Below are 27,567 nucleotides of genomic sequence, written 5' to 3' on the forward strand. Positions count from 1 at the left end.
TGGTAATAGTCACACAAATCACTCAAGTGCTTTCTTACTTTACTTTTGCTAGACTTTCTAAACATTTAGGGAACCAGTTTTTTCTCTTAAGAAAATTATAACTCATTGGGGATATAGATTAAAAATGACTTAATACATTTATTATGTATACCACTTGGACCCCAATCAATTAGGATTGCTGGGCATTTGAACACAGGCTGGGCTGACATTCAAACGTATTTCAGCTTTGATTCAAGAGTTTACTAAATAAAAATAAACAATACCATAAAGATTTACATTTTTCAAGAAAAAAACTTTAATCTGTGAGTCACATGTTTTCAAGCAAATTATTCTATTAAGTTCATAATGTTCTAACTAGTTATAAAAGCAGTTCATGATGGATCCCAACTTAAGAACATTTTACAAAAGGATCACTGTTCTGCTGTTCCTTTTCTCCTGAAAAATGAATGTTTTTCCTTGAAAATATTCTAAATATATAACTCAGACATGAAGTCTTTTTGGTTCACTTAATTTCTGAAATTGGGCTGTGAACAAGAATGGCAAGAACATGAAATTAATATACAATCACCTCCAAGTACTTAAGGGGTTCCTTTACTGGAGGAGGGACAGTGACAAGATTCCGTGTAAGTTCTCAGTAGGAAGGTGACAGGTCCTGCTTTGTGGGTGCTGTGCTCCAGAAGAATGCTCATCCTGTGAGCCTGGCATTGTGCCAAGGTCAGCATTCACAGAACTTTCTTCTTCACGAGAAATTGTTAATTGAGGGGTAAATTTATATTGTCCTACATGTGTTTTAAATGTAGGCCTAGAGGTTGCAGCCCTAGAGCCTTCTTAAGCATCCAGATAAGTAATTAATTTTGCAAATTACAAATGCATTCAATTTGGCTTTTTGAAGCTACAGCTCTGAGACCAACTGTGCCCTTCCTAATTTGGAAATATTTTCTTTCTGGTGTATGTTTTGACATGCACCCTGCTATCTACTTTTGTTGCTATTTCTAGCATCCCACAGGAGCTGCTTCTACGGTTGTCATAGTGCAGATAAACACTCAAGAAAAGCAAGAACGTGGTGCTTTCATAAAGCATTTATTTTTATTTGAAAACATTATACAGGCATTACATTGCCACAGCCAGTCCATAGGGGAGCATGCAAATATCAAAAATGGAGAGTTTGTTCAACTTGTGGTTGTAAATTTCCTTTTTGGTTCATATTTTCCATTTGTAGTGTTTGGATTAATGTGCTTTGTTGTGTGGCTTGACAATAGAATCCTACCCATGGGGTAAAATCTGTACTGGTAGCTAGCTGGGGACTACTCAATGGTTATAAATCAAAAACAAACCAAAACAAACAATACTACACGCTCTTCAAAAGGTTAATAGCACAAGTTAGCAATATCTAAACTAAACATTCAAACATTTTCATGGTGACACAGTGGTGCAAATGTGTCTGTTGCTTGGTCTACCTGGTTGCACATTTCAGAGTTTGGAGCTGTGGGAAGGTGTGACCAAGGCCAGCTCTGCCCCCAGTGCAAAAAGTGTTCATTGAGGCAGTGAGAACCGCCACTTATCTCTAGGTGGGGTTCAGGAAAGCTGCGGGTCGCTTACCCAATCAAATTCTATACACATTGCTAGTCCTATTCATGGAGGAGGGGTGATGCATTGGAAAACTGAAATTTTCGCTGGTGTCTACCGAGGTTATGAAATTTCAGAAACAGAAACAGCTTGAGTAAGTGTCTTATACCCATTTCCCACCTTACTCCCAAAGGATCAATATTTTTACACAGAAAAAGAGTTTGTTCTCTACTATTTTCCAAAGGGTTGATCTGGAACTCTTGATCTCGGACAGTTTGGTGTTACCAGCCTTTCTAAACAGAGACAAACCCACACAGTGAAGTATCCCAGTGACATGAATGTCGCATGTACAAGGACACTGGATGATAAAGGGTGTTCAGTGAATTCATCTTAACGTTCACACTTGATTTCCATACAATGGAGTCAATTACAATATCCGAGGAAAGAATTCAAATGGCAACTTTTAGTCATCCACTGATTGCAAACATTTTTGAAATTTAAATTTTAAAAAAGATTCCCAGTCCACTGAGTTGACTAGGAAAACTTTCATCCACTTATTTCTCATAAGACTTTACTAAGCGTCTACAAATTAGTGTCATAAAAAATGAATAAAAAAGATGAAAACATTTGGCTTAAAATAAATATTAAAAATGCAATAAATCAAGCAAATTATGCAAACCAAAGGAATGTAAACACAAAAATAAAACCACAGTCTTTAAAGGTCTTCAGATCTGAATGGACAAAATAGTCAGAGAAAGGTATTTAATTGGTTTAAAAGGTAGCAGAGAGCAGACATTGGCAAAGTCACTTTCACCTGATATAGTTTTAATATATATTTTTTCAGACAAAGTATGGCATGTTTCTAAGGGGACTGAACACAGATGACCATAAGATCTGTATATCAGAGAAGATGATTTTCGTCCCGACCTTCAAGAATAGGAACACCTGCCTTGGGCGGAAGGCATGCGAGGACCGCTTGGGTGTTGACAGACAGCCTGGGATGCTTTTGCCTCTGTATCACCCTTGTTCGGGCTCGATGGGAGTCTTGACTGAGCTGCAAGCTGTCCTTCTATTTCACACAGATACCTCTGGAGTTTTGCTTTACTTCCTTAAGATTCACTGATTTTAATTGCCCGAAGTTTCACCCACTGAAGAACTTTTTAAATGACATGGAAGCCAGCCAAACACGTGTTGACACAGAATCTATTTCTAAATCATAGAGATCTGTGGTGTTACTTGATTTTCTGTGATTTGCGAAAAGGGCTATTTTAAGGGCAATAGAATTAGGCTAGTGACATATTCCTCAGAGCCTTTTCAGGACCATGTAATATTCTCTGTATCCATAAGAAAATTATATTGATATATTCTGTTATTGAATGGATGGCAAATATGGCCAAAATGCCAGACTTTCTCATGGGCGACATCTTTACCACTACAAAGTGACCAGATCAATTAAACTATTGTCAAAGACTGCTCCATATCAGCACCTTGACTTCATTTGGAGGCCTCCCAGCCAATAATATTCCACAGGAAAGGTGATTTGCATGCTGATGTATTTCAAAGGGTGTCACACAATGAAGATGGCAGAGGAGCCTGGGTTTTTCTAAACAGCTTGATTAACTACCATATTTCACCAAAGCAATCTAGGGGGGAAAAAAGCAAATCTATTTTTGAAGGGGGGATAAAGAGAGGGGCAGAAATATTTTAAAATATATACACACATATTACCCTCAACACAAATTATAGTACTGGGGTTTCCCATAAGCCACAGAAATGGAACATTCCTTATCCTGTTATTTCTGGGACTTGATTAGCAGAATCAAGGTGGCACAACAGAAAGGCAATGGCCTGGAGTAATCAGAGATTAAAGTATAAAATGGCTAACATGTTTGTTTTATATCTATTCCTAGAATAGAGAATTATATGGTCAGTTGCCCCTCCCCACAAGGGTCACAGCACAAAATACTCATTGAGCAGGCAATCCAACAGGGAACAGAGGGAACCATTAGCCACCAGGTCCCTAGGATAAGGACAGTTCTCAGGGCGGTGCTCCTGTGGCATGCAGCACTCACATACACTGTGCAAAAAATAAAGTATGCGTCTTAAAAAGTGACTTGCCATAGAAAAGTGGATTTATGTTAACTGCATGTGGGTCTGGCAATAGTTTCCATCAGGAGTACAAAACATCCTCCTGAAACTCAGTGTAGTAAGAGTAACAATAATAATACAAATAATAATAATACTTGCTTTTGATTCAAAAATTTTCACAGTAATTAACGCAGGGGGTTGCGATCAGTATACACACAAGCGAGGCGTCCCTCCAAGTCAGGTGGATCAGAGCCTGTATCTCCAGGGATGTTTAGCTTGTGCCTTTCACAGGCTTTTGGGTTTGCTACCTTGCAGTCCACCTGTGTAAACTGCACCTAATAAATACCTTTCTCTATGTACAATACAGAGATGATGCGAGAACATGTCGCCACTGAGTTGTGCTCAGTGGGCGGGGAGGGCCTCATCCTAGGCCACACGGACATGGGGCTCCTCTTCAGTCTCCTGGCCCAGGCTGGTGTAGGTGACCGAAGGCTCCACCTGAGCTGTGGCTGGTAAGTCCACAACAGGTCCTGAAGGGTTGCGGAACTGCTTGTACACGCGGGGGTCCTGGGCTATGTACGTGGAGGTGGAGGAGTAGATCACCAGTCCGATGAGGATGGTGAAGAAGGACAGGAGATAAAGTCCTGAAAACTAAAAAACATAACAGCAAAGCTAGTTAGCATTCAAAGCAGAACCACATATACATTAATGAAACAGGGAGGTGAGAGTGGAACTGCTTCCTCTTAGAACCGGCAGCTCAATGAGTTGGTCAGTGCCCTTGATGAGAAGTGAATTTGCTCTTCTTAAACTGGCTTGGTCTTACCGTTTCTCTTTACTGAGTTTTCTCTGCTCTATGGCTAATAGAGAGGAATGCTAAGCTAATTTTCCTAAGATGCCGGTGAGTACCTGATGTGGGAGAGCTAGTTAAGCACACATTAAAATTCAGCAAGTAAAAAGCAAAAAAATTTCCAATATCACTCAACAAAGAGTTGGCTGTTTTGGCTTTATTAAACCCAGCAGAACTATATGTATTCCATTTTAAGGTCGTAATGAAGCCATTAACAGCAAACCCCTTCTTGACACAGCTTCATCAGGGCACCTATTTCCTCTTAATCCAGTCAAGACTATTTGTCTTCACGGTGGGAACTGTTACTTGACTATCTTTGCATTGGATTATCCTTGGAGGGGGAGGGAAACCTATAACATTCCATTCTTGCCCTGCTAATCTAAAAACAAACCCAAACAGGGCTATATATATAGCATTTTGCTTCCTAAACTACTTGCTTGACAGTTCATAGAGTTTTGTGAGGAAAAAAAAAGGTTTATGTAAGTGCCCCAAAACTTATACATGTTTTTGAAAAACAACTTCTGAACCATCTTTAGTTACACTGGAAGTAGCTACTTGAATAGTTACTGGGGGAGAGTGAAGTAACAATACGTGTTTCCATTTCTGTTGTTTCATTCATTCATTCATTCATTCATTCCATTCAATAAATGGTTTCTTCTATACATCAAACATTGAACTTTGTAATGGAAAAAAGAAATGAAAACATATGGTCCTTACCACCAAAAACTTAATATTCTCAGAGGAGAAGCAGGGGTATATAGATAGATGTGGAGGCAACCACTTTCGTGAGGTCCCCCCAGTGCCACGGACACACGTGAGTGAATAAATATGGCCGAGACAAGATGAGATCTGTTTGGGGATGGAGGAGTGGGCTGTGGCCAGTTTCTCAGGGGAGACAAAGGCCAGCAGTGGCCAGTTTCTCCGAGGAGAAAAAGGCCCCAAGCGTCCTCTTCCATAGCCTTTTATTGGGTTGCAATACACAGGAATACAGGGCAGCAAGGATCAAACAGTAGATAACATTTCAAAGAGATCTGAGGGCTTCAGTCTGAGTGAGGGTCTGTCAGGAAAAGAGTTGCAGAAACTTTGGGAGACATACTCATTTCCTCTCAGACCCTTATCATATGAATGAAAACACTCTTAGCAGAGCAGATTTCACAGGTTTATCAGCAAGTCTTTGGTGCCAGATTTTCCCCCAGGACACGCTCTAGCAAGGCAAGGAGCTGCACCTCTCCCCATCAGGTATTCAGGCTTAAGGGGACTGGAACCAGGAAGCGCTTCTCCCAGAGAACATGGGGACTCAGGCTTTGTCAAAGATGGGGGGCGAGAGTCCATTGCTCTCTGTTGCAGCCCCCCCCCCAGTCCTTCCATGAAGGCCTCCCAGGTGATGGAGTCTGGCTTAGGTTGCCCCCTGCTGTGAGGGGTCTTACCCGTCATCTTCTGACCAAGCTCTGGGGGCAGGGAGAGGAACTGAGGCAGCGTTTGCTACCAGAGACAGGCTTTGTCTCCTGTGGCTGGCACTCCAAAGGTCGTCTCTCACCCTTAGCTACAAGGGGTAGAGATACAATTCCTAAAATCAGGCAGAGTGGTCTACTACAGATAGACATAAACATTACAAGCACAGTGGCTGGCCAAATCTCATTTCAGTCAATAGCTACTGTCCTCAACTTGACCACGTGCTGCTTCCAAGTGGAAAAAGGCTCAATCTGATTTTCTTATTTTATTTTTTATGCTCATATTCTAAAAGAACTAACAACTGGTATAAAGACAAAAGTTCACTGAAAGCTGGAAGAAAGAACAAGAAAAGGATCCAGCGAACCTATAAAGTAAGTTGCAAGGCTACAATAAGGAGTTAAAAGATGGTTATAATAGGGAAGGAAGTTTTGAAAAAGGCGCATAGAAAAGACAGTCCTGTGGCAAGGTTCTTGCCATGGGAGTTGGTCTTCTTTCTTTCTTCTTTTTCTCCTACTTATTTATTTTTTAGCAGCAATAGGTAGCTAAAACTAAAGATCATTTTCTGCTTTCCTTTGCAGGAAGAAAACCATATGATTATACTTCTTCGGTTGGATTTATATATGAGGCTCAGCTTGTAACAGCTTCAGTTAATTAGCTTGAAATAATTATTAGGAAAAGAAGACCCCTAACCTAGTAGTGTGGTGTACAATCTCAGAAAACCTACTTACTCCCAAATGTGTTTCCTAAAACTCTGCATTCAGGAGATCCATCCTTTATATGAAACTTGGTGAATGAAATAGGCTCGTTCCTAATTTGACCATCATTTCAAATATTTTGTTAGTGACTTTCATTTTCAAAATTCTACTCATGCCCAGCCCTGGCCGTGTGGCCCAGTTGGTTGCGCATCATCTTGTATGCCAGAAGGTTGCTGGTTTAATCCCCAGTGAGGGCACATGCCTGGGTTGCAGGTTCAATCCCTGATTGAGGCAACCAACTGATGATTCTCTGTTTCTCTCCCTCCTTTCTCCTCTCCCTAAAATCAATGAGCATGTCTTTGAGTGAAGAAAATATACAAAATAAAACAAACAACAACAACAAAAATTCCACTCATGCCCCTTTAGTTCCAAGTGGGGGGCATTGCAGGTCTAGATGTGAGCCTACCTTGGCTGCAGCTGATGGAGGTGGGGAGATTAAGATTGGGGCTTTGAGCCCTGGCTGGTGTAGCTCAGTGGATTAGGCGTGGGCCTGGGAACCAAGCAACCACAGTTCAATTCCCAGTCAGGGCACATGCCTGGGTTGCAGGCCAGTTCCCAGCAGGGGACACACAAGAGGCAACCATACGTTGATATTTCTCTCCCTCTCTCCTTCCCTTCCCCTCTAAAGATAAATAAATAAAATCTAAAAAAAAAAAAAAAAGATTGGAGCTTTGAGACTAGACCTGCATTCTACTATAAACTGGATTTAAATATCAGTCCCGAAACTTTCTAGCTGTCATTCTGGATATGTTTCTTAGCCTTTCCAGGTCATGTTTCCTCACCAGTAAGCAGGGATAATAATTGTACCTACTATATAGGTTGGCCAATAAAGATGAAAGATTATCCCAGTGCCTACCTTGCAGCCAGCATTCAGCACAGTCTGGCTTTGTTGTTATTATTATTATTAATGTTTTGTTATTATTTTATAGCATGCTCTTATAATCAATGATTACTCATATTAAATTGCATTTCTCTCATGATCCCTTGACTTGAGACTATGTATCTCTTGACCAAAGTGAGGCAGCAGAGCCAGGCAAAGAAACCAATCAGTCAAAAAAAATTCTGCATACTCCCAGCTGTGTAACATGTTATATGCAAAGAAATATTCATTTCTAGTTCCCTAGTAAATGTTATGTGCTGCTTATTCTTATTTTGAATAGATAAGTTTAAGACTCAGAAAGAAAAATTAAAAAGCAGCCAGTACCAATTTTAAATTTTTTAGCTTTAAACTTTATAACCCAATGTCACTTTTCAGACATAAAATGTTAAACTAAAACTCACTGAAAGGGAAGTCATAGTATTGATCCTTAATCACTGACTCCAAAAGTCATCTTCAAACCTGGGATCAGTCAGAAGAGTGGTAAGATGATGACTTGGGAGGGAGAATGTGGAAGCAAGAGTCTGGGTGGAAGACTGAGGGCTATTGATGACAGGATTGGAGTAAGAGGTTTAACAAACTGGGGGTGAACAAGATTTGGAATTTAAAATAACATAGGGGTAGGAACAGAAAGAGGTCTGATATAATGTACCAGCAGGAAAGATTTGAATTCCTCTTAATTTCTGATTTTGGCTCACGTATTCTGACTTGATCAATATGGCAAGTATTTTAATATTCATTTTTTTCTAAAGCTAACTCCTTTGCCATTGTAAGAAATACTACCTGAATTATTCCCTTTTTTGGACATGGGACCATCAAGCTGAGTGGTAAATTCACTACAAAGTATTTTCCTGGGACATACATGTAGAATGACAACATACCTGTACTTTATTTTCAATAAACTTTCATTTAATTCATACAGAATTCACCCTAAAACAGCCAATATGTAGGTAGCATGGAATTTTATATGGCAGAAGCATCTTGGAAGTCACCCAAGAGATTTCATTAATAGACGGTAGAGAAAATTTTTATTTCACCCATTAGCCCCAAAAAGGAGCAGAATGGCAAGCACTGCTATTAATCTGGATCAATATTGAAGGTTAGAAATAACAACAGAAAGGTTGAATTCACAAAAAGTAAGAAAAAGTTTCTTTTTTATTCTTTAGGTTGATAGAAAAATAATTTAATCAGAGTTCTTAATAGGATGACCCTCAACTCTGGATGCCATAATTACCCTGATAGAGCAGTCTTAAAATAAAGAAAGAAACCAATCAGTTCAAAAAAATTATATATATTCCCAGCCATGTAACATATTATCTGCAAAGAAATATTCATTTGCAGTTCCCTAAGCAAAGAGAACAAGAAGGTCTCTGGGACTCTGGAGGGGGACTGAAAGCTACCTCTGAGTTTCAGATGTGGCAAGTATCAGGCAGAGGCTTGCTGTCTCCATTTAAGAACGTGAGCTGCTGTCTGAAGTGTACTTGGCATCCTCCCCCAGCCAACAGTAGGCCACTAGGAGATGCTCTATATTCTGTGCTGCATACATACTTCTGCTTGCATTAAATCTGACCTGTAGCTTTGAGAAGCTGAGAGAGGATGCACTTTGCATTTACACTACCACACTGCACCCTCTATTTACTTTGCTGCTGCTGTTTTCCATCCTGATGGGTCTCTTTGCTCACACAGGTCAGAAAGCACTCACGGTACATGAGGAGAATGCCTGTGTGCTGCTCAGGCAATCTGACTGGGACACAAGCCATTGGCCAGCAGAGGTGTCATGGAAGACGGATGATAAGGCTGTATAAAGCTCTTTAGCCCCCAGTTGGGGATGAAACCTAGCTCTTAGCCAGCTGGCATCTCAATATGGCTACTAGTCAGCTAATGGGACATTCAGCACATCAGTGAAGGACAGGCCAAATTTTCATTTTAGTTTTGGTATTAAACATCTAGATTGAGTTTTAATAAACTAATGACTCAATTAGACTATGTGAGGAAGAGAACAGTTTTGAAGGGCAGTTCTCTTTTCCTAGCTTGACTGAGAAGATGATGACGGGGATGAGCAGAGGTGAACATGGGCAAACCAGGGAGAGGTGTAAGGGGAAGGAGGCAAGAATTCTGGGTTAAAGCCCTACTTTCACTAGATGTATGTATCAACCGCTTCAGTATGGTGGGCCTGGTTTTGCCTTATTTCCTGGGGAGTACACTTTAAAAAGGTCCCTTTATGTTGTATGCCTGTGTCTAATAACAGCTTTTACAAAATCTGATATTGGACTCTGGTCATTTTCGCTCAGTGACTTCACTCAGGCCTATTAATAAGCAGAACTAATTTTGATTTAACAAATAATAAACAGCAAATATTCTTTGAGCTCTTACAAAGAGATGTACCACAGTTCTATCTGCAAAACAAAACAAAAGAAAGATTCGATGGGAAAAACAAACTACCTCACTCAGGAAGTAGAGGAAAGACCAGAAAAGAGCAGTTGGTGAGGTCTCTTAGAAATGGGGTACAGGATGATGAGACTTGAGTGAAGCTATTGGAGTTATCTGAGAAAAAGGAAAGATTTACATTTAGATTTAACTTAGGTCTAACTTGGAGAACCTAAGGAGCTTAGCGAAAGTACAGTTGGAAGGAAGGAGAAAACAAAGTCAAACTACAAAGAAAAAAGATACAGGTAAAGGTGAGGAAGTTTCTCAATACCCACGAGGAAAGGGGACTGCAGAACTAGATAACCAAAACGGTAATGATTCTGTTCTACAATAAATTAAGCCAGCATGTATTCTCTCTGCGTCTTTTAATTTTTGTACACACACACACACACACACACACACACACACACGTGCACACACACCTGTGAGCTTCTCCTCCTGACCTGATAGGATCTGCCTTCTGAGCTTTAGTGGAGAGAACCTAAGAAAGCTGAGAGACCCCTGAAGCCTTTTCCTGCACAACCGATAAGCAAGGGACAACACTTTCAAGCACTCATGTGTTCCCAAGGCTATCAATTAGGAAGGGAGGAAGGACCGGACCATAGCTCAAGGGTGACATTATTGCTAAAATTTCAAAAGACGATCATCTTGTCCAAACAAGAGGGCTTTGTTGGACATGAGCCTGACATTGAAAGAGGCATATATACCATTTGGAGACATGATAATGGTTGGAGTTGAAACTGGTTTCTGAACTGCATAAGGAAGCTACTCAGCCATGATTTTGCCATGATTTCTTAGTGTTCTTAGGCATGGCTTTCATGTGGAAGCATTTCACATAAACAAAGGATATGTGGCCACAGTGATTTCCTTTCTAGTTCTTGTTCAAGTTTATCCTTTTGAACAGATACCAATATAATTAAGCTTTTTCATATTTTAAACCCCTTAGCAGAAAACATCTAGGAAGGAAGAGTCTGGAAACCTGGAAACTTAGCAGCTACACCAGCAGTCAGCGTGACCATGGGACAGGAGAACAATAAAGGGCAGTGACTGGTCGCTCCCAAGGTTAAGCAGCACAGGCTGGCAAATCCAGAGTTTAAGAGCTGCTCAGAAACATTCCCATGTAGGGAGAGTGGCCCGGCAATTTCAGCAAGCAAGTTATGCCTGGGAAAAATGAGACTGTTCACTAAGTTTGTAATAACTGTCCTGAATACTCTACAATGTCAAAAAATGAAGAGCATTTTCTCCTATACTTCCATACTCATGATATAAAATTTACATATAATCGACTGGCACATCTAACCATGACTTCTAGACCATGAAGGAATAAATAAAACCAATTCTGTTTCAAACAGAACCAGATCACACAGTTTGGAGGTTCTAGATACCAGAGTAGTTTTAAGACCCATCAGTGACAAAATTAAATGCCAATGAAAGGAGTGAATCATAATTAAATGTAATTCAGCCACAGTGTTTTAAAGTCCAATTTTTTACATGATGTTTTAAATCAATGTTCAAGTATAGTTGTCTCCATTTTCCCGCTACCACTTTCCTTTACCCCACCCACTCCCACTCTCAATCCTTCCCCTCTTTGGCTTTGTCCGTGGGTCCTTTATACCTGTTTCCTGACGACCCTTCCCTTTCTCTCCCCCATTATATCCCTACCCACTCCCCTCTGGTTACTGTCAGTTTGTTCTTTATTTCAATGTCTCTGGTTCTATTTTGCTCGCTTGTTTGTTTTGTTGATTAAGTTCCTGTTAAAGATGAGATCATATGGTATTTGTCTTTCACCATCTGGCTTACTTCACTTAGCATAATGCTCTCCAGTTCCATCCATGATGCCACAAAGGGTAGAACTCCTTCTTGAGACACCAGTTCAAAAGAACCTATGCACCCCAATGTTCATAGCAGCACAATTTACAACAGCCAAGAGCTGGAAGCAACCTAATTTCCCATCAGTAAATGAGTGGATAAAAAAAACTGGTACATTGGAATTCAGTCCAATTTTGATGAGACTGATATAAATGGATTCAGGGAGCCCAAGTTCTCTTGAGTCCTCACTTTATATTCAGATTGAAGGGTGACCTTTTGGCAACGAACTTGGAGGGGGAAAGACCAATCTGCTGAGAGGACAGCTGGGCAATGACAACACAACTCTCGGCAGCCACGTGTGTCTCAAAGGGCTGTGGACCACACCTGGAGCTTGGGAGTGGGATGGTGGGGAGTGGAACCAGAGGAAGCTGGTCATTACGGGGCTGGCAGTGAGCCAGGGCCTGGTTGGGATCTCGTGACAAAAGGCTCTGCCTGGTCCTGATCCATGGCTGCTGGGTCAGCGCCAATTGCTATTTGGGACAAGGAGACTAGACAGACCTGCCTCTGCAGAGATGCCAATGTAAACAAGTTGATTCTCAGCCTCCTAATTTGGCTCTGTGATAAATTAAAAAGTCATTTTATTATTATTAAGAGTATTAAAATGCAAAAGTTCTTCTTCTGAGTTTACTAAACTGGAAATAATTTGCCTGGAGAGGCCAAAACTTTTTCAGATTCTTTGGAACTGCTTTATTATTCCTTTGTCTCCTACCCTTGCCTCCTCTCATTTCTCCTCTTTCGGTGTTTTCCTCCTTTTTTCTTTTTAGAAGAAGAGGGCTAAATCTCTCTGGTTAAATATCGCAATAATTTTTTATAGGTCACAGCCTGGAAAATACCAAATGTGAGCATGGCACACAAAACACCATAACGGGTTATCTTTAGAGGCCAAGAATACTTATCCTGCCCCTCCCAACCCATTTTTCTCCAACTAAGAGAGAGGAAATAACCCCAAATTCATCTAATCAACACAGAAAATAAATCAGTGAGAGCCCCAGTCAAAATGCTAAATGGTGCTTTCATCCATATCAGAAAACCAAGGCCCAGCTAAGATATAAATACTTGGGGATAATTTATTCTCCAGATGTCACTTTGTTAAGGAGAGAAGCAGCCACCAGAGCCCTTACCTCTCTGTGTCCTGACACTGTCCCCAGGGATAGGCTGTGCCCCCCACTACAATTCTAATTCTATTTATGAGGCCTTCTGTTTGGTTTGCACAACCAATTCATTTGGCAGAATAATTTGTGTAGTCAATCATATCTGAGGCCAATAAGGGTTCTTTTGCAGGCAAATGTCTTCCCCTGTGGGTAATTTCACACATGAGCACAGCAACAGGGAGCTACAAACGGATTTTTGTCATTATCTTTTATATGACAAACAGACATTTTCACTTAGATTGATAAACTGATAGAAATCCTCATTCATACAGATTTCGATTCTCTGCATTCCCACAAATGAGACCATAATAGTCACACTGGAAGTGGAATAGAAGGGACTACTCTGTGGGAGTAGTTTAATTATAGGTTCAGTTAAAAAAAGGCTGTGTGATGGCTCATTTATGATACCTTCTGCTGCTTCCTTCTTATCAGTAGTAAAAAGGGATGACATTTGTGTGCAAGGCATACTGAGAAGTGGCCTTCAGGCCATTTGGACCCTTGTGTCACAAGACATCTATTCTCCCTGCACACACCACAAAGACAGGTGCACACTGGGCTGGCCTGATTTTGCAGGACACTGAATTTAAGCTACTGAAAGATGGTTTACAGAAGTGGGAATGTTGCTGCTCATCACATCTCAGAGAACCCTTGGCCGTTACTATGGAACCAAGTGCTAGAAATGGGAGTGACCCCACTCACTATTACCCCTAGTGATCCACTAGTGAAATTGTTCTTCCTGTCACTGCAAACTTGTGCTTTGCTGATCTAAAAGTCTTAGTTCCAAAGACAGGGATATTTCTACCAAGAGACACAATAATGATTCCATGGGACTTCTGAAAATTAAGACCGCCACCTGGCCACTTAGGGTTCCTCATGCTTCCCAATTAACAGGCAAAGAAGGGTTTTTTTGTTATTGTGCTGACTGGGGTGATTGATCTTGGTTACCAAGGAGGAATTGGGATGCCATGTCACAATGGAGCTAGAGAAGAGTATGTCTGGAATACATGAGATCCCTCAGGCATCTCTAAGTATTACCATGCCTGTGACTGAGTCAATGGAGAATTTCTACAGCCCAGCTCAGGCAGGACTACCAACGGCCCAACCCTGCAGCAGTGAAGACCGAGTGAGTAAGCCTGCCAGGTAAACATGCATGACGAGCTGACGTGTTTGCTGAGGACAGATGGAACACAGAAGGAAGAGCAGAAATAGGTATTTATAAATACCAGGTAAATCATATGACCAGTTACAGAAATGAGGCCTGTAACTGTTACTAGTATTTATTGCTTGTTTTGCTAATGTTTGTGTGTGTGTGAAATAACTTTGTTTCCTCCTTTCTCTTACCCCTTAATCATATAAGATGTAATCACTTTACATCATAGTATTCCAGTATTATTAATTTTACATCATAGCACTTCAGTTATAGTATAACAAGGAAAAGCATGAACCTTCCCCAAGATGTTTGCATCCTCTTCTGGAGAAAATGTTAGTGTGTTTTCAGTTGTGTGCAGGATAGTTTTATCATGTCACGCAAAACCATGAACTTGTTATGGTCTTTATTTTGAGATTACATGTGATTTAAGGAGATGTTTACATGGGTGCTAAGCTGATAAGACATAGATTTGAGATACCTAATTTTATTTGTCAACTTGGCTAGGCTGCAGTAACTAGATATCTAGTCAAACGCCAGTCTAGGTGCTGCTGTGAAAGTATTTTGCAGAAAAGATTGACTTTAAATCAGTAGACTTTGACTAAGGCAGGAAACCCCAATAATTAAATGGGCCTCATCCAATCAGTTCAAAGCCTTTCATGAAAAGACTGAGGTCCCTTGAGGAAGAAGGAATTCTGCCTTTGGCCTCCAGCTGCAACACCAGTGTTTCCCTGGGTCTCCAGCCTGCTGGCTTGCCCTGAGGATTTAGAACTTGCCAAACTCTATAGCAGTGTGAGCCAGTTCTTACAAATAAATCTCTCTCTCTATCTCTCTCTAACTTATCTCTCTCCATGGATTTATATGAGATTTATACAAACACCCATATCCTAATGGCTATGATTCTCTGAAGAACTCTAATATAATTAAGGATATAAAAATCTGTTCTACTAAAGGTCTTGATGCTGATGCAAACATTCATAACAATGTCTCTCTGTGGCAAGTTTTAGCAGTGGGATGTTTAATGACATTTCCGAGCAAATAACAAGTGGTGGTTCACAGTACGGGTTCTAGAGTCAGAATTCTGGTGTCTGCGTTTCTGTTTTCCACATCCTTGTTTTGTGATCTTGCACAAGATCCTTACCCCTCTGTGACTCTAGTCATTTAGTCATCGGTTAACAAAGGGTAACAGTAGTATGTGGCACATAGTAAATATTCAATAAATGTCAGTTCTTGTTATGTTTACATCACAAAGAGTCCCTGCTAAAGCAAAGATTGATATAAGAGCCTTCCTCAAGAGCCTTTTCTGAATCAAGCATGAATCAAGTTGAACTGCAAATGCATTTACTGAACTGGCTTATTTAAAAGAATCACAACAATCAATCCATGAGGAATGGAAGGCTTTTGTGTCAATGCAAACAATAAACCCCAGGTTTATAGGCTCAGTGTTTGGACTTATTATGTTCAGTTTTCTTATAATGATGTATAATTATAGAAATCACAGGAATCCTCATAAATTCCTATTGTGCTTCACCTTATTTAATGATTTTGAGCAACTATTCCCTATTGGCACACATCGAGTTGGAGCATCCATGAATATAAGTGACTAAGCAATTTATTTTGCTACCTTGGTGTGATAAGCTGCAAAGTGGTCCTGCAAAATATATCCTAATCCCTGGAACCTTTGAATGTTAGTCACCCTATTTGGAAATAGGTCTTTGCAGATGTGATTAAGTAAAAGATCTTAAAATGATAGATTTTCCTGGGTGCTATGGAATTAATTGTGGTCCCTCACAAATTTGTATGTTGAAGTCATGACCCCCAAAGTACTTAGAGAAGGGGCCACCCAACAAGCAAAAGTTCCAGACTAGATAACTTTACAGAAGAATTTTACCAAACATACAAAGGACTAACACCTATCCTTAAACTATTCCAGAAAATTCAAGAGGAGGGAAGACTCCCAAGCTTGTGTTATGAGGCAAGTATTATCCTATTTCCAAAATCAGATTAAAACACTACAGAGAAAAAAAACTGTAGGCCAATATTTCCAATGAAATATTGGAACATATTGGCCATAGATGCTAAAATCCTCAACAAAAGGTTAGCAAACTGGATCCAGCAACACATTAAAAAGACCATGTACCATGATCAAGTGGGATTTATTCTGGGATATAAGGTTGGTACAATATCTGCAAATCAACAAATGGGATATACCACAGAAACAAAGTGAAAGACAAAAATCACATGATCGCATCAAGAGATAGAGAAAAAAACATTTGATAAAATCCAGCACTTATTTATGATAAAAACTCTCAGCAAAGTGTGAATAGAGGGAACATAACACAATAAAGGTCATAAATGACAAACCTACAGCCAACATTATACTCAATGGGCAAAATCTAAAAGCATTTCCATTAAGATCAGGATCAGGATGCCCATTTCACCACTTTATTCAACATAGCACTGGAAGTCCTGGCCACAGTGGTCAGACAGGAAGAAGAAATAAAAGGCATCCAAATTGGAAAGGAAGAAATAAAACTATCACTGTTTGCAGACGGCATGACACTGTATGCCTAAAGATGCCACCAAAAAAACTACTAAAAGAAATAAATGAATACAGTAAAGTTCCAGGATACAAAATAAATATCTACCAATCAGTAGCAATTTTAAACACCAATAATGAAATATCAGAAAGGGAAACTAAGAAAACAATCCCAGTTTGGCATCATAAAAAATATCTAGGAATAAATTTAACCAAGGATGTAAAAGACCTGTACTCAGAAAATTATAAGACACTGAAGAAAGAGATTGAAAAAGATATAAATAAGTGAAAGACTATACCATATTCATGAACTGGAAGAATTAAGATCATTAAAATGTCACACTTCCCAAAAGAATGTACAGATTCAATGTAATTCCTATCAAAATACCAATGGTATTTTCTGTGAAATAGGTTATTTCACAGAACTAGAACAAATATTCCAAAAACTTATAGAACCACAGATGATAGCCCACTGAATGAGAAAACATATTCACAATAATACATCTGATAAGAGATTAACGTTTACAAAGGACATTTATAAAAAACTTATATAACTCAACACAAAAACAAACAATTCAATTAAAAAATGGGCACAAGACCTGAATAAACACTTCTCCAAAGAGAGCACAGAGATGGCCAACAGACACATGAAAAGATGCTCAGCACCACTAATTATCAAGGAAATGCAAATGAAAACCACAACGAGATATGACCTCACACCTGTCAGAATGGCTATCATCAATAAATCTGCAAATAACAAGTGTTGCCCAGGATGTGCACTGTTGGTGGGAATGCAGATTAGGGAAGCCACTGTGAAGTTTCCTCAACATTTATAAATGGAAGCACCTTAGAACTCTGTACCAGGCAACGTTTGGTGTGATTTACATTATTCACCTTCTTAATAACTCATGAGGAAGTCTGATTTTCCACTCCCTTCCTAAGAGGAAGACACAGAAGCACAGTATGGTGGTGGGCAAGAGTCAGGTGCAGGTTGAAGCATAGACACTCAGGAATACTGGTTAGGCTGTTAGAGGTCATCAGGGTGTTTAAATTCTGCTAAAAATTTTGAGAAAGAAGTATTAAAGGGTATTCGGCAGAAGAGAGTATAGTCTGATTTGTGTTTTCAAAGGATCACCCTAGCTGCTAATGGTTATTTAATCATGGAGAGGAATAAATGGAAGCAGGAAGACAAAGAGGCTATTAGAACACTCTAAATGAGATACAGTAGTGGTTTGGACTAGGATGATGGCAACAGAGATAGAAGAGAGTCCATTTTGGAGGAGGAGCAACAGAATTTGCTAATGGATTAGATGTGGGGAGTAAAGGAGAAAGAAATTAAGGCTGAATCTCAATTACTGACCTGACCATTCTGAAGGCATATGATTATTTTCTAAGCCTTCTTCATGGTGCATTTATTGTCCCATTTTCATGTAACATTCTTTAAACAGAGATGTTTTAACATCTTCTACAGTATAAAAATAAACTGCGTGTTCTTGTAGGTATAATTCCTGCCAATACTTAATCTATAAAAAGCTCCCATTTCTCCTTGGTCCCCCCGCCCCATTTTGTTTTGTAACCTGAGAAATATTCTAAGAAGAGAACCATATTTAAGAAAGTATAATTAATAACAATTCTAAGTTAAATATGACATCTTAGCCAACAAAGCCTCTGTCTACTCCTTAAATATTTTCTTATACAGACAATTCCTGACTTATGATGGTTTGACTTAAATTTTCAATTTTATGATAGTACAAAAGCTATACAGATTCAATGGAAACTATACTTTGAATTGGGAATTTTCATCTTTTCCCAGGCTAGTGATATGCAGTAAGATACTCTCTCATGATGCAGGATGGGGGCAGGGAGCTGATGCTCCCAGTCAACTTTGGGATCAGAAGGGTAAACATCTGAGACTCTGCAGTGTATTCACTGTGTTATATGATTTTACCCAACTATAGGCTAATATGTGCTTTGAGTGAGGTACATTAGGCTAAGCCATGATATTTGATATGTTAGTTACATTAAATGCATTTTCAACTTATATTCAACTTATGATGGGTTTATCAGGATGTAACCCCACTGTAAGTCAAGGGACATCTGTATATTGTCTCATTTTATTTTCAAAACACTGACCTCTGAGAAAAGCAGGGAGTACCATGATGATCTTGTAGTGACAGCTGACACAATGCTCAGAGTCCTTGACCCTCCAACCAATTCTCTTCCCATCTCCTAACTGCTTGGTTAACTGCATTGCAACATAATATATTTCTGTTTTTTTCCATTCTCTATGTTCAAGCTTCTAAGGACAATCTATATTTCTATTGCACAGGGGAAGGACTTAACTTAAATTCAACATATCTTGGAACAAGCTTAATGGATTATTGATGAAGCAAGAGGCTGTTCTTTCTCAATTTATAGCAATGAATGATCACCACAAAATACCATCATGGCTGCAGGATGGGAAAACCCCCCCGACAAAATGAAAAATGAGCTCTCCGGCAACCGTATTGGAATCCTTTATTTCTTCCTCCTACATTTACCTGGTGATGGCAGCAGAGACAGAAAAGTGAAATAAATGGACAAGTAATTTATTGCAAAGAATATCATGATGTGGCAGCCAGTAAAAGAAGAAACCATACTGTGATTTTAATAGTTAATCAATATTTTAAAAATAAGTTTAGTACATGATAAATAGCTGCTATCTTCCTTTCTATGGCCCCCAACCCTTACTTTTGTGCCCAGAATATTTGGTTATTTCATAATAAAATCTTACAATATCATATCATTACATATTCATAGTATTGTAAGATTCCTGAAATCCATGGAGTGCTGTAAAACATGTGACTAACATTCAATGACACTGTTAGTTTCCTTTTTACTTTTTAAATTAAGCTTTGTACCTATTATAAAAATAAAATGGCCTAATGTCTTCACACTTTAAAACAATGTGAATTTGGGGTTATGACTATTATATAAGCACATTTTAAAAAGTCAAAACCCAGAGGTGTCTCCTACATTTGACATCTATGAACTGATACAGCCACAGCCATGTACCTGTCTCTCTCTCTGTAACTGCCCATACACCAACTATTCCTCATCACCAAGCTGTAAAGAGATTTGCCACTTGGAAAGGACCTCCTTTACTATCAAATTAGCTCTGGGTATTACGGCTTCTCGGCTTCCTTTCTCTGGACACATGTGATTGTGGGAAAGTTAATCTGATAATTGTCTTCATCTAATATTGTTTCTTTTTGGGCATGGCTCAATGTATAATGTCAGTTCAGAATATGTTCCTAGTCTCCAGATGCCTTTGCTTCATCCTTCCCTGTAAACCATGGCTTTAATACCCCTTCTCTTTCACATCTTAGCACAGGGATACTGGTTTGCATTCCTTTATATAAAATGAAAACAATAAACCAACGAAGTGAGGATATTTCACTGTATTGTGAGCATGCCACAGATACCCTTGTTAAAAATCCTAACTGATACAACCTTAGATGCCACCAAGAACTCAAATAAGAGGCAGATATCATACGTATTCTAAAACTGGTAGAAATTATTACAATGAACTTTGAAAACACGTGCACACACTTGACATGCAAAGAAATTTGTACCATTTTACATATATCGTTCAGCAGCTTTAGTAATGACACACTGTACAGAGAAAATGGCCGTTTTCTGGCACTGAGGCTGAAAAAGTTTGCAAGGACATTTATAGTCTACGCCAGGCATTCATAAACTAACAAATCTGGCAGCCAAGTGTTTTTTAAATAAAGTTTTATTGGAAGACAATCATGTCCATGGCACGGTTGAGCACTTGTGAAAGAGACTGACCTTTTGTAAAGCCTATGATACTTATAATTTGGTCTTTTACAGAACAGTTTTCTGACCCCTGTGGGTGAGAACACATCAACAAATGTAGATAAACTAATGAAAATACACCATGTTAAAATGACCTATTTTACAATTTTACTGGGGAAGACTTATGAGTAATAAGTATGATATTATTTTTTCTCTAAATAGAATTAATTTCTTAGTAAAATTTCAGCCCTTGTTGTGAGTTCCATTCTTCCATTCCGCCATGACATTGAACAGGTTGCCGAATCTCCATGCCCCCTTCCCTAAGCTATCCGTCAGTTCAGTCAAAGAATAACTCAAAACAATGACTTGCTATTGTGAGACCTAAGGTTTTTACCTTCAGCTGGTGTCATCAATTTGAAATGCAAAGAATCCACATCATTCAAAAGCTTTTTTGCTTTTTTATGTGAAAATTCCTAGATAATGTTCAGCCTAGAACATTGAAGTTTAACTTTAAACATTTCTTATAAAAATTAGCCCTTCATTGAATGAATAATTGCTGCACACCTACACTCCAGGCAATGGCACTAGACACCAGGGATCCCGTAGAGAAGAGACGTGCATGACCCCTGGCATCAGACCTCAATTCTTACATAAAGTCAGTTCTTTCATTTAAAGGTGGGACTGGCCCTGGCTGGTGTAGCTCAGTGGATTCAGTGCAATGCAGTCCTAAAAGCCAAAGGGGTGCTGGTTCAATTCCCGGTCAGAGCATATGCCTGGGTTACAGGCCAGGTCCCCAGTAGGGGGCACGTGGGAGGCAACCACACATTGATGTTTCTCTCTCTCTCTTTCTCCTTCCCTTTCCCTCTCTCTAAAAATAAATAAATAAAATCTTAAAAAAAAAAAAAGGTGGGACTGCATAGAAGCCCAGATTTTTATTTTTACTGACCTCTCCTCTAACTGGCATTTGGAATTTCTTCATTATAAATGGGAGCAGTGACTTACATTAATATTAGCAGTACCTTACATGTTTTCACTAACAGAAAAGACATACATTTTCATGTCACATTACAATTGCAGCAGATCTTCCAATATTGTTTACACTCATCACTGCTGTGAAATGACAGCACTTATTAGATGTGCTTCTACATCTTGTGATTTGATTTATTACTATAAGATCACATTTTAAAATATTTTGATAACTTTAATATGGATCATTGGTCTGTTTTGTCATGCTATGTGTTTTATTTTAGACATTTAAAAACATTGTGAGAGGGGTTGCTAGACTTCACCAGACTACAAAAAGGACGCCCAGCACAACAATGTTAGGGACCCTTTGGTGGGCACTGAGCTGCAACTCACACCCAGGCAGTCTGACTCAGGGTCTGGGGTAAGTCCTGTGACAACCCAGCCCTTCTGACTGCCCTTGGACTTGTGTTCACATTCTGGCGAATATACTTTCAGGTCTTTCTCCAATTGGGAGAGATTGATTAAGTGGTGATTAACTCAGGGAAAAATCAAGAAAACATTCTCAAGAACAGAAACTTTTCCCACTTCTTCACACTCTCAAAGAAGCAGGGAGACAATGAGGCTTGTTATTATCTAGGGCTCTGTGGGAAACTGGGGGAGCAGTTCAAGGCTACCAAGAATCTGTACTCCAGGGAGCGGAATGGGTCAGAGACCAAACTGACCTACACGTGTAAAGTCCTCAGAGATATTCTCAAACCAAAAGAACCTAGAGATAGGACTCTCGTGGGCTCTTTTGGGGGAAAAAACACCCAAATTACTTAATAATAAAATCCAGTCACTCATTAGATTGAAAATAACTGGTGCTCAATGAAAAGAAAAAGAGTAGCTATTCAATTCTGAAGAAAGAAAATGTAACATACAACTGTTATCCGTTGACTACAAATATAAGAAATATTTTCAAGAAAGCAAAGAATTGAATACACAGCCCCTCGAACACTCCCTGGAAGATGCACCACTAGCCCAATGAAATTTTCATGGTGATTATAAAGTCTCCCCTTCTTCAAGGCACTGGACTACCATCTGCTAGAAAACATTCCCTATAAATGGGCGAACAGCACTGTGGATGGCCTGTGCAACCATACACAGCAGCCTTGCTTCCTGAAGACAAATAGTGACACAATCCAGCCAACTGAGACATAAATCAAAAGAAAGAATTCAGAAAAGAAGAGCATTTCAGAGACTGGTGATTCAGCAAACATAATAAGTATAGAAATATGGTTTAAATGCCATAGTGATTATGTTGATAGAAATTAACTAGTATAATAGTTGATAATATGAAAGCTACAACCGAAATCAGGAAATGGGGGATAGGTAGTGTTAATCCTCTTTCATCGAAGGGAGTGAATAAAACCTCTCAAGACTTTAAATACAGATTTGAAGTGAAGTCTCCCATCCATGGTAGCCCCTGGAGAAAGTGGGGTGATGGCTCTGCTTCAGCCAACCGTTGCTCTTTACCTCAATGAACTGGTTTTCTCGTTTCTGTGAGCCTGGGCCATTCATTTCCGGGCTATACAGAAGTGTTGACACAGTGAGGTGCCTGAGTGTGCAGGACGGGGCCAGACTGTGCACCCTGGTGACAAACATTTCCCATACATTCTCCTGCTTTTTCAACTGGCTGGTTCTTCCCGGCCACAGCCCAGTCCAGCCACCTGCTTTTCTATGTGAAACTCCCGCAACACCTCTATCTCATTCCATCTTTCCTTGCAGCTCGCCCTGGTGATACACGTCCAAAATATCTGTTTGTGATGCAGAGTTTAGGAAATGATTCGTGTAGAAGGAATTTTGACTTCTGGCTGTAATTCTGAACCTGCCTTCAAATTTGTCACCAATTTCTCTAATCCTTCCAAAATTACTGATAAATGGAACTTGCTATTGTGGCAGAGACTGGCCATTTTTTTTCACTAGGTCTATTTTCTTTTCTTTCTGCACAAATAACTTGACTACATTTTCCAGCCTTTCTTCAATTAGGTGGCTATGTGACTGAGTTCTAGCTGAGAGAATGGGGAGGAGGTTGTGGACATGAGTCTAGACCCAGCTGTGAAAGCCTCTAAACTGTCTCAGAGAGCTGTGCAGAGAACTCAAAGGGCCTTGCCCAGGGCTGGCGAATTTTTTCTTAAAGGGCTAGCTACTAAATATTTCAGTCTTGTGGGCCCCACAGTCTCTGTCACGAGTACTCAGTGCAGTCACTGCAGGGCAAAAGCAGGCATGGGTAATATAAAAAGAAATGGGCGTGGCTGTGTGCCAGTAAAACTGTCTAGAAACACAGGGGGCTGGTTTGAAGTCATAGTTTGCTGATCCCTGCCCTACAGGATGACAGAGTCACAAGATGGAAGGAGCCTGGGTTCCTGAATGGCTGCATGGGAGGCACCCCTCCCAGCTGTGGAAGCTAGTAACACTCACCCTACCTAGTTCAGCAACATGGAAACCTCCCAGACACTGTGCTGAGTTTCTAAACGTCCATTGCTCCATCATGGCGGTTTCAACCAGTGCAAGAATATTTAAAACATGCAATACCTGACTACTTAGTCAGGGGCATTGACCTCTTTTCCCTTAGATTGTGAAATTTAAAAAAAAAAAGATAAGTAGCCAACACAACAATAGCCTCCAGTGTGAATGAATCAAAATTACACCTATTTTTTTGCCAGATCTGCAAAATATATTTTTTTTGGTGTGTCACATAATTTGAGTAGTGAGTGTATGAGCAGTGAGTATGTGTGTGCCGTGAGACCAGGAAGGCTGATGGTTGCTGCTCCGTCACCTTGGTGTTCCGTGTGCGGTGCTCTGGAGCCTCCGCGATGCCAGTTTACCGAGTTCTCTTCTCACCAGTGACAGTTTAAAAAATAGCAAAAGAGTCATAAAACCTAAGTATTAACTTAAATATCACCCATTTATAATTGTATTTAGGTACTATGAACTTAAAATTCATAGCTTTTTAAGATGCCATTCTTACAGAAAGAAATCTAACAGGCTACTTGTGAGAGTACTTTTATAAATAAGGTGTGTAGTGTTGCTTTCATGGTCATCGGCTGCCTGCCCTGGCTTTTCAAGTGCAGTTCCATTACTGAAACCGCTCACTGCCACAGAGGGTGTGCGCAGTTGCCTGGCTCCAGATTCTAGTCCGTGCGTGGCTAATGAAGTATTTCACTTAGAATGCAGTCTCTGCAGACTCCCCGGCATTGGTGTCAGATGTTAGGGATGCTTCAGATTGCTGGTCTATTCGAGTGGCAGTGGTTTGGAATCTCATCCTTTGAATTAATCCACCTTGGTGTTCTTGTCATCTTTATTTATAAATGGAGTTAAGCACCAAAACAGTGCCTGGCACACAGCAGGCATGGAATACATATTTGTTGAGTAAAGTCCCTTTAAATTTAGTGCATAATAATGTATTATTGAGTTAGCCCCACATTCAGAGTTATTCAGCTTTCTCACCAAATCTCATAACAAGAACAAGAACAACGACACCAGTGAGAGAACGGGTGGAGCGTACTTTTCAGCGGCTGACGGCGAGGGTCCAGGTGGACCTTGGACAGGTGGACCTGTCTTCACAAGATGTAGTCTGGATCGCTAGAATAGGTAGCTGACAGTGTAAGAAACTTCTCTGATTGTTTGTCAAAGATAACTCACAGCAATGAGAAAAACATGCAAAGTCTTTTCTAATGAACACATCCAGATGGGATTCTAAAAAATTCATGTGAATCGTGTTACCCGGGATAGTCGAAGTAGTCTTCTTGGACAAGTGATTTTGAAATCTCTCTTTCTGCTTTTTTAAAAAGAGTGAAAATATAGATAAAAATTTTTTTTCTGATGTAAGATTGTAAGTTTTACGGTGTCCTGACTTCCCTAAAATATAACTCTGCTAATAGGATCTCCTGCAGTTTCCAGCTACGCAGGGTGGGAAATTACACACCAGACCTAAGTGGAGTGTTTAAAGGGGATTTGTTCATTTTTTTCCTGTATCAATTTCTTGTTTATTTTGATAAAACTATGGAAATAATCTTATGAAATTACTCTCAACTTTAACTCTGTAGCAATATGAAGCCTTGAAAATCTGTGAATTCTCTTTTTTGAAGGGGACACCCTATCTATTCAATTTTGGCTGCTATTTTCCTGAAGAATTATCAGTACATGATGACCTATCATGAGAGAATTTATTGGTATTTTATTTTAACAACGCTTCAATGTTTGCATTTATAACTATCATCTAAAAATTCTATTATAAGCAATGAAGGAATCAAAGAATTCAGTTGACAATGACTGATGTAATTAATATTTTATAAATTGTCATATATAAAATCCCATTTTTTGCCTCTTGAACAAGGAATGTGAGAAAACACACAAAATTATTAAAAGCTACATTTAGTACCGACATCTTAAAATAAGGTTCATATCCTAAAAATGAGGATAGGAATTTCTAACCCTGAACCATACATTAAATCAGAGAAATGCATTACTGTTAGTGACCATTTATAAATTATTGAATCCCTTGAAAACCCCCATAAGGCAAGTCTTATCACCTCGAAGGTTGGAGAGAGTAAAAAACTTGTTCAATGTACTCAAAGAGTAAATAAACAGAAGCCACAACTGAAATCTAGGATCCTTTGATTTCATGGTCCATGCCTCCCCCGACACCCACACACACATTACTTGAATTTCTACTTCACAGTGTAGATACTGAAGTGGTCCTCTCACCCAATTCATTTTCTCCCCACATAATTTAGTGTTTTCTTCATTAAAGTCACATCTCACCAGGTAACCAGAACTACTTTAAAAATCAATTGGGAAATTCAACAGAGCGCAGTATCTGTAGGTGGAGTATGTGTCTTCATTGCCCAGATGTGGCCCCTAAAGAGCCCATCCACACATCCCAGCTAGTTTGGCTTGGAGCCAATGTGGCCTTATTGGTTCTGCTGTAATTGATAGTACCTCTGTGGTAGGCAGAGTAGTGGCTCCCCAAAGGTTGTCATATCCTAATCCCATGAACCTGTGACTATGTTATCTTAAACAGTTCAAGGAATTTTAAAATGGGATTAAATTAAGGGTTTTGAGATGGAGAGATTCTTCTGAATTCCTTGGGTGGGGCCAGCATGGTCAGTCACACAAGGGAGGCAGGAATGGCAGTCAGATTGGAAGATGCTGTACTGCTGGTTTTAAAGGCAGAGGAAGGGGCCAGGAGCCAAGGAATGCAGGCAGCCTCTGGAAACTGGAAAAGGCAAGGAAAAAGGCCTTCCCCAGAGCTTCCCGCAGCCACACACTCTGCCGACACTGGATTTTAGCTCAGGCAGACTTCTGACCTCTAGAATGGTGAGGTAATAAATTGTCTTGTTTCAAGCCACTAAGTATGTGCTAATTTGTTACAGCAGCCACAGGAAACACATACATTTCAGAAGTGTCCTTGTTCGTACAATAAATATAAGAAGATAGACTTTCTAACTGATTAAGCTCTGACCTGGACAAACCAACACACCACCATATTGAAAAGCTTCCGTGAAAATTTCTTCCTGGGTCAGTTTTGAGAGGTCATTGAGGCCCAGTAAAGCTTATTTCCTGCAATTTCCATGGGTTGCTATGGATTTATTTTTCTGGATTCAACAAGTTGTCAGGAAATAAAGAACAGAAATGAATAAGCGCTTGTCAAAAATCTTGTAAAATTAGAGTTTGCAGCAGCACTATACCGTGTAGAAAGTCCATTCTGGAAGTGGGTCATTTGCTTCTCCAGGACGTGGGGCTTTATTGCCCAGTCAGCATGGTCATCAGCACAAGAGGCAGAGAAGCTGCAGACAGTGGACTGATGGGTGGAGAAGGGAATGAACTTTTTTCCAAGGGTGGAAAGTGAGAAAAGGCAAATAATCAATGTTGGGTAGGAGAGCTTCATTTAATCATTTAGTTCTGCCTGGGTAAGCAATGTCTGTGAGCAAATAGCTCTTCCCTCGAAACCTGTAGACATTTATCACTAGACCACAAGGCTTCTTGGAGTAAAGACATCATGATTAACTGAAAGAATAAACTGTAACTGCAGACTGTA

The 27,567-nt window shown here is 39.7% G+C and overlaps 1 protein-coding gene across 1 annotated transcript in view; it reads right to left on the reverse strand.

Moving 5' to 3' along the window:
* Window positions 1-1,110: 1,110 nt before the first annotated feature.
* Window positions 1,111-27,567, reverse strand: part of SLC35F1 (solute carrier family 35 member F1) — a 350,399-nt gene continuing 323,942 nt past the window's right edge. Inside the window, exon 8 of the mRNA XM_037158132.2 lies at window positions 1,111-4,305. Within this exon, the coding sequence (XP_037014027.1) occupies window positions 4,081-4,305 (225 nt within the window). The 3' untranslated portion in view covers window positions 1,111-4,080. The remainder of the gene's footprint in view (window positions 4,306-27,567) is intronic.

Source organism: Artibeus jamaicensis, unplaced genomic scaffold (assembly GCF_021234435.1).
Source record: "Artibeus jamaicensis isolate MK-2021 breed Jamaican fruit bat unplaced genomic scaffold, CSHL_Jam_final contig_387, whole genome shotgun sequence".
Classification (NCBI taxonomy): Eukaryota; Metazoa; Chordata; class Mammalia; order Chiroptera; family Phyllostomidae; genus Artibeus; species Artibeus jamaicensis.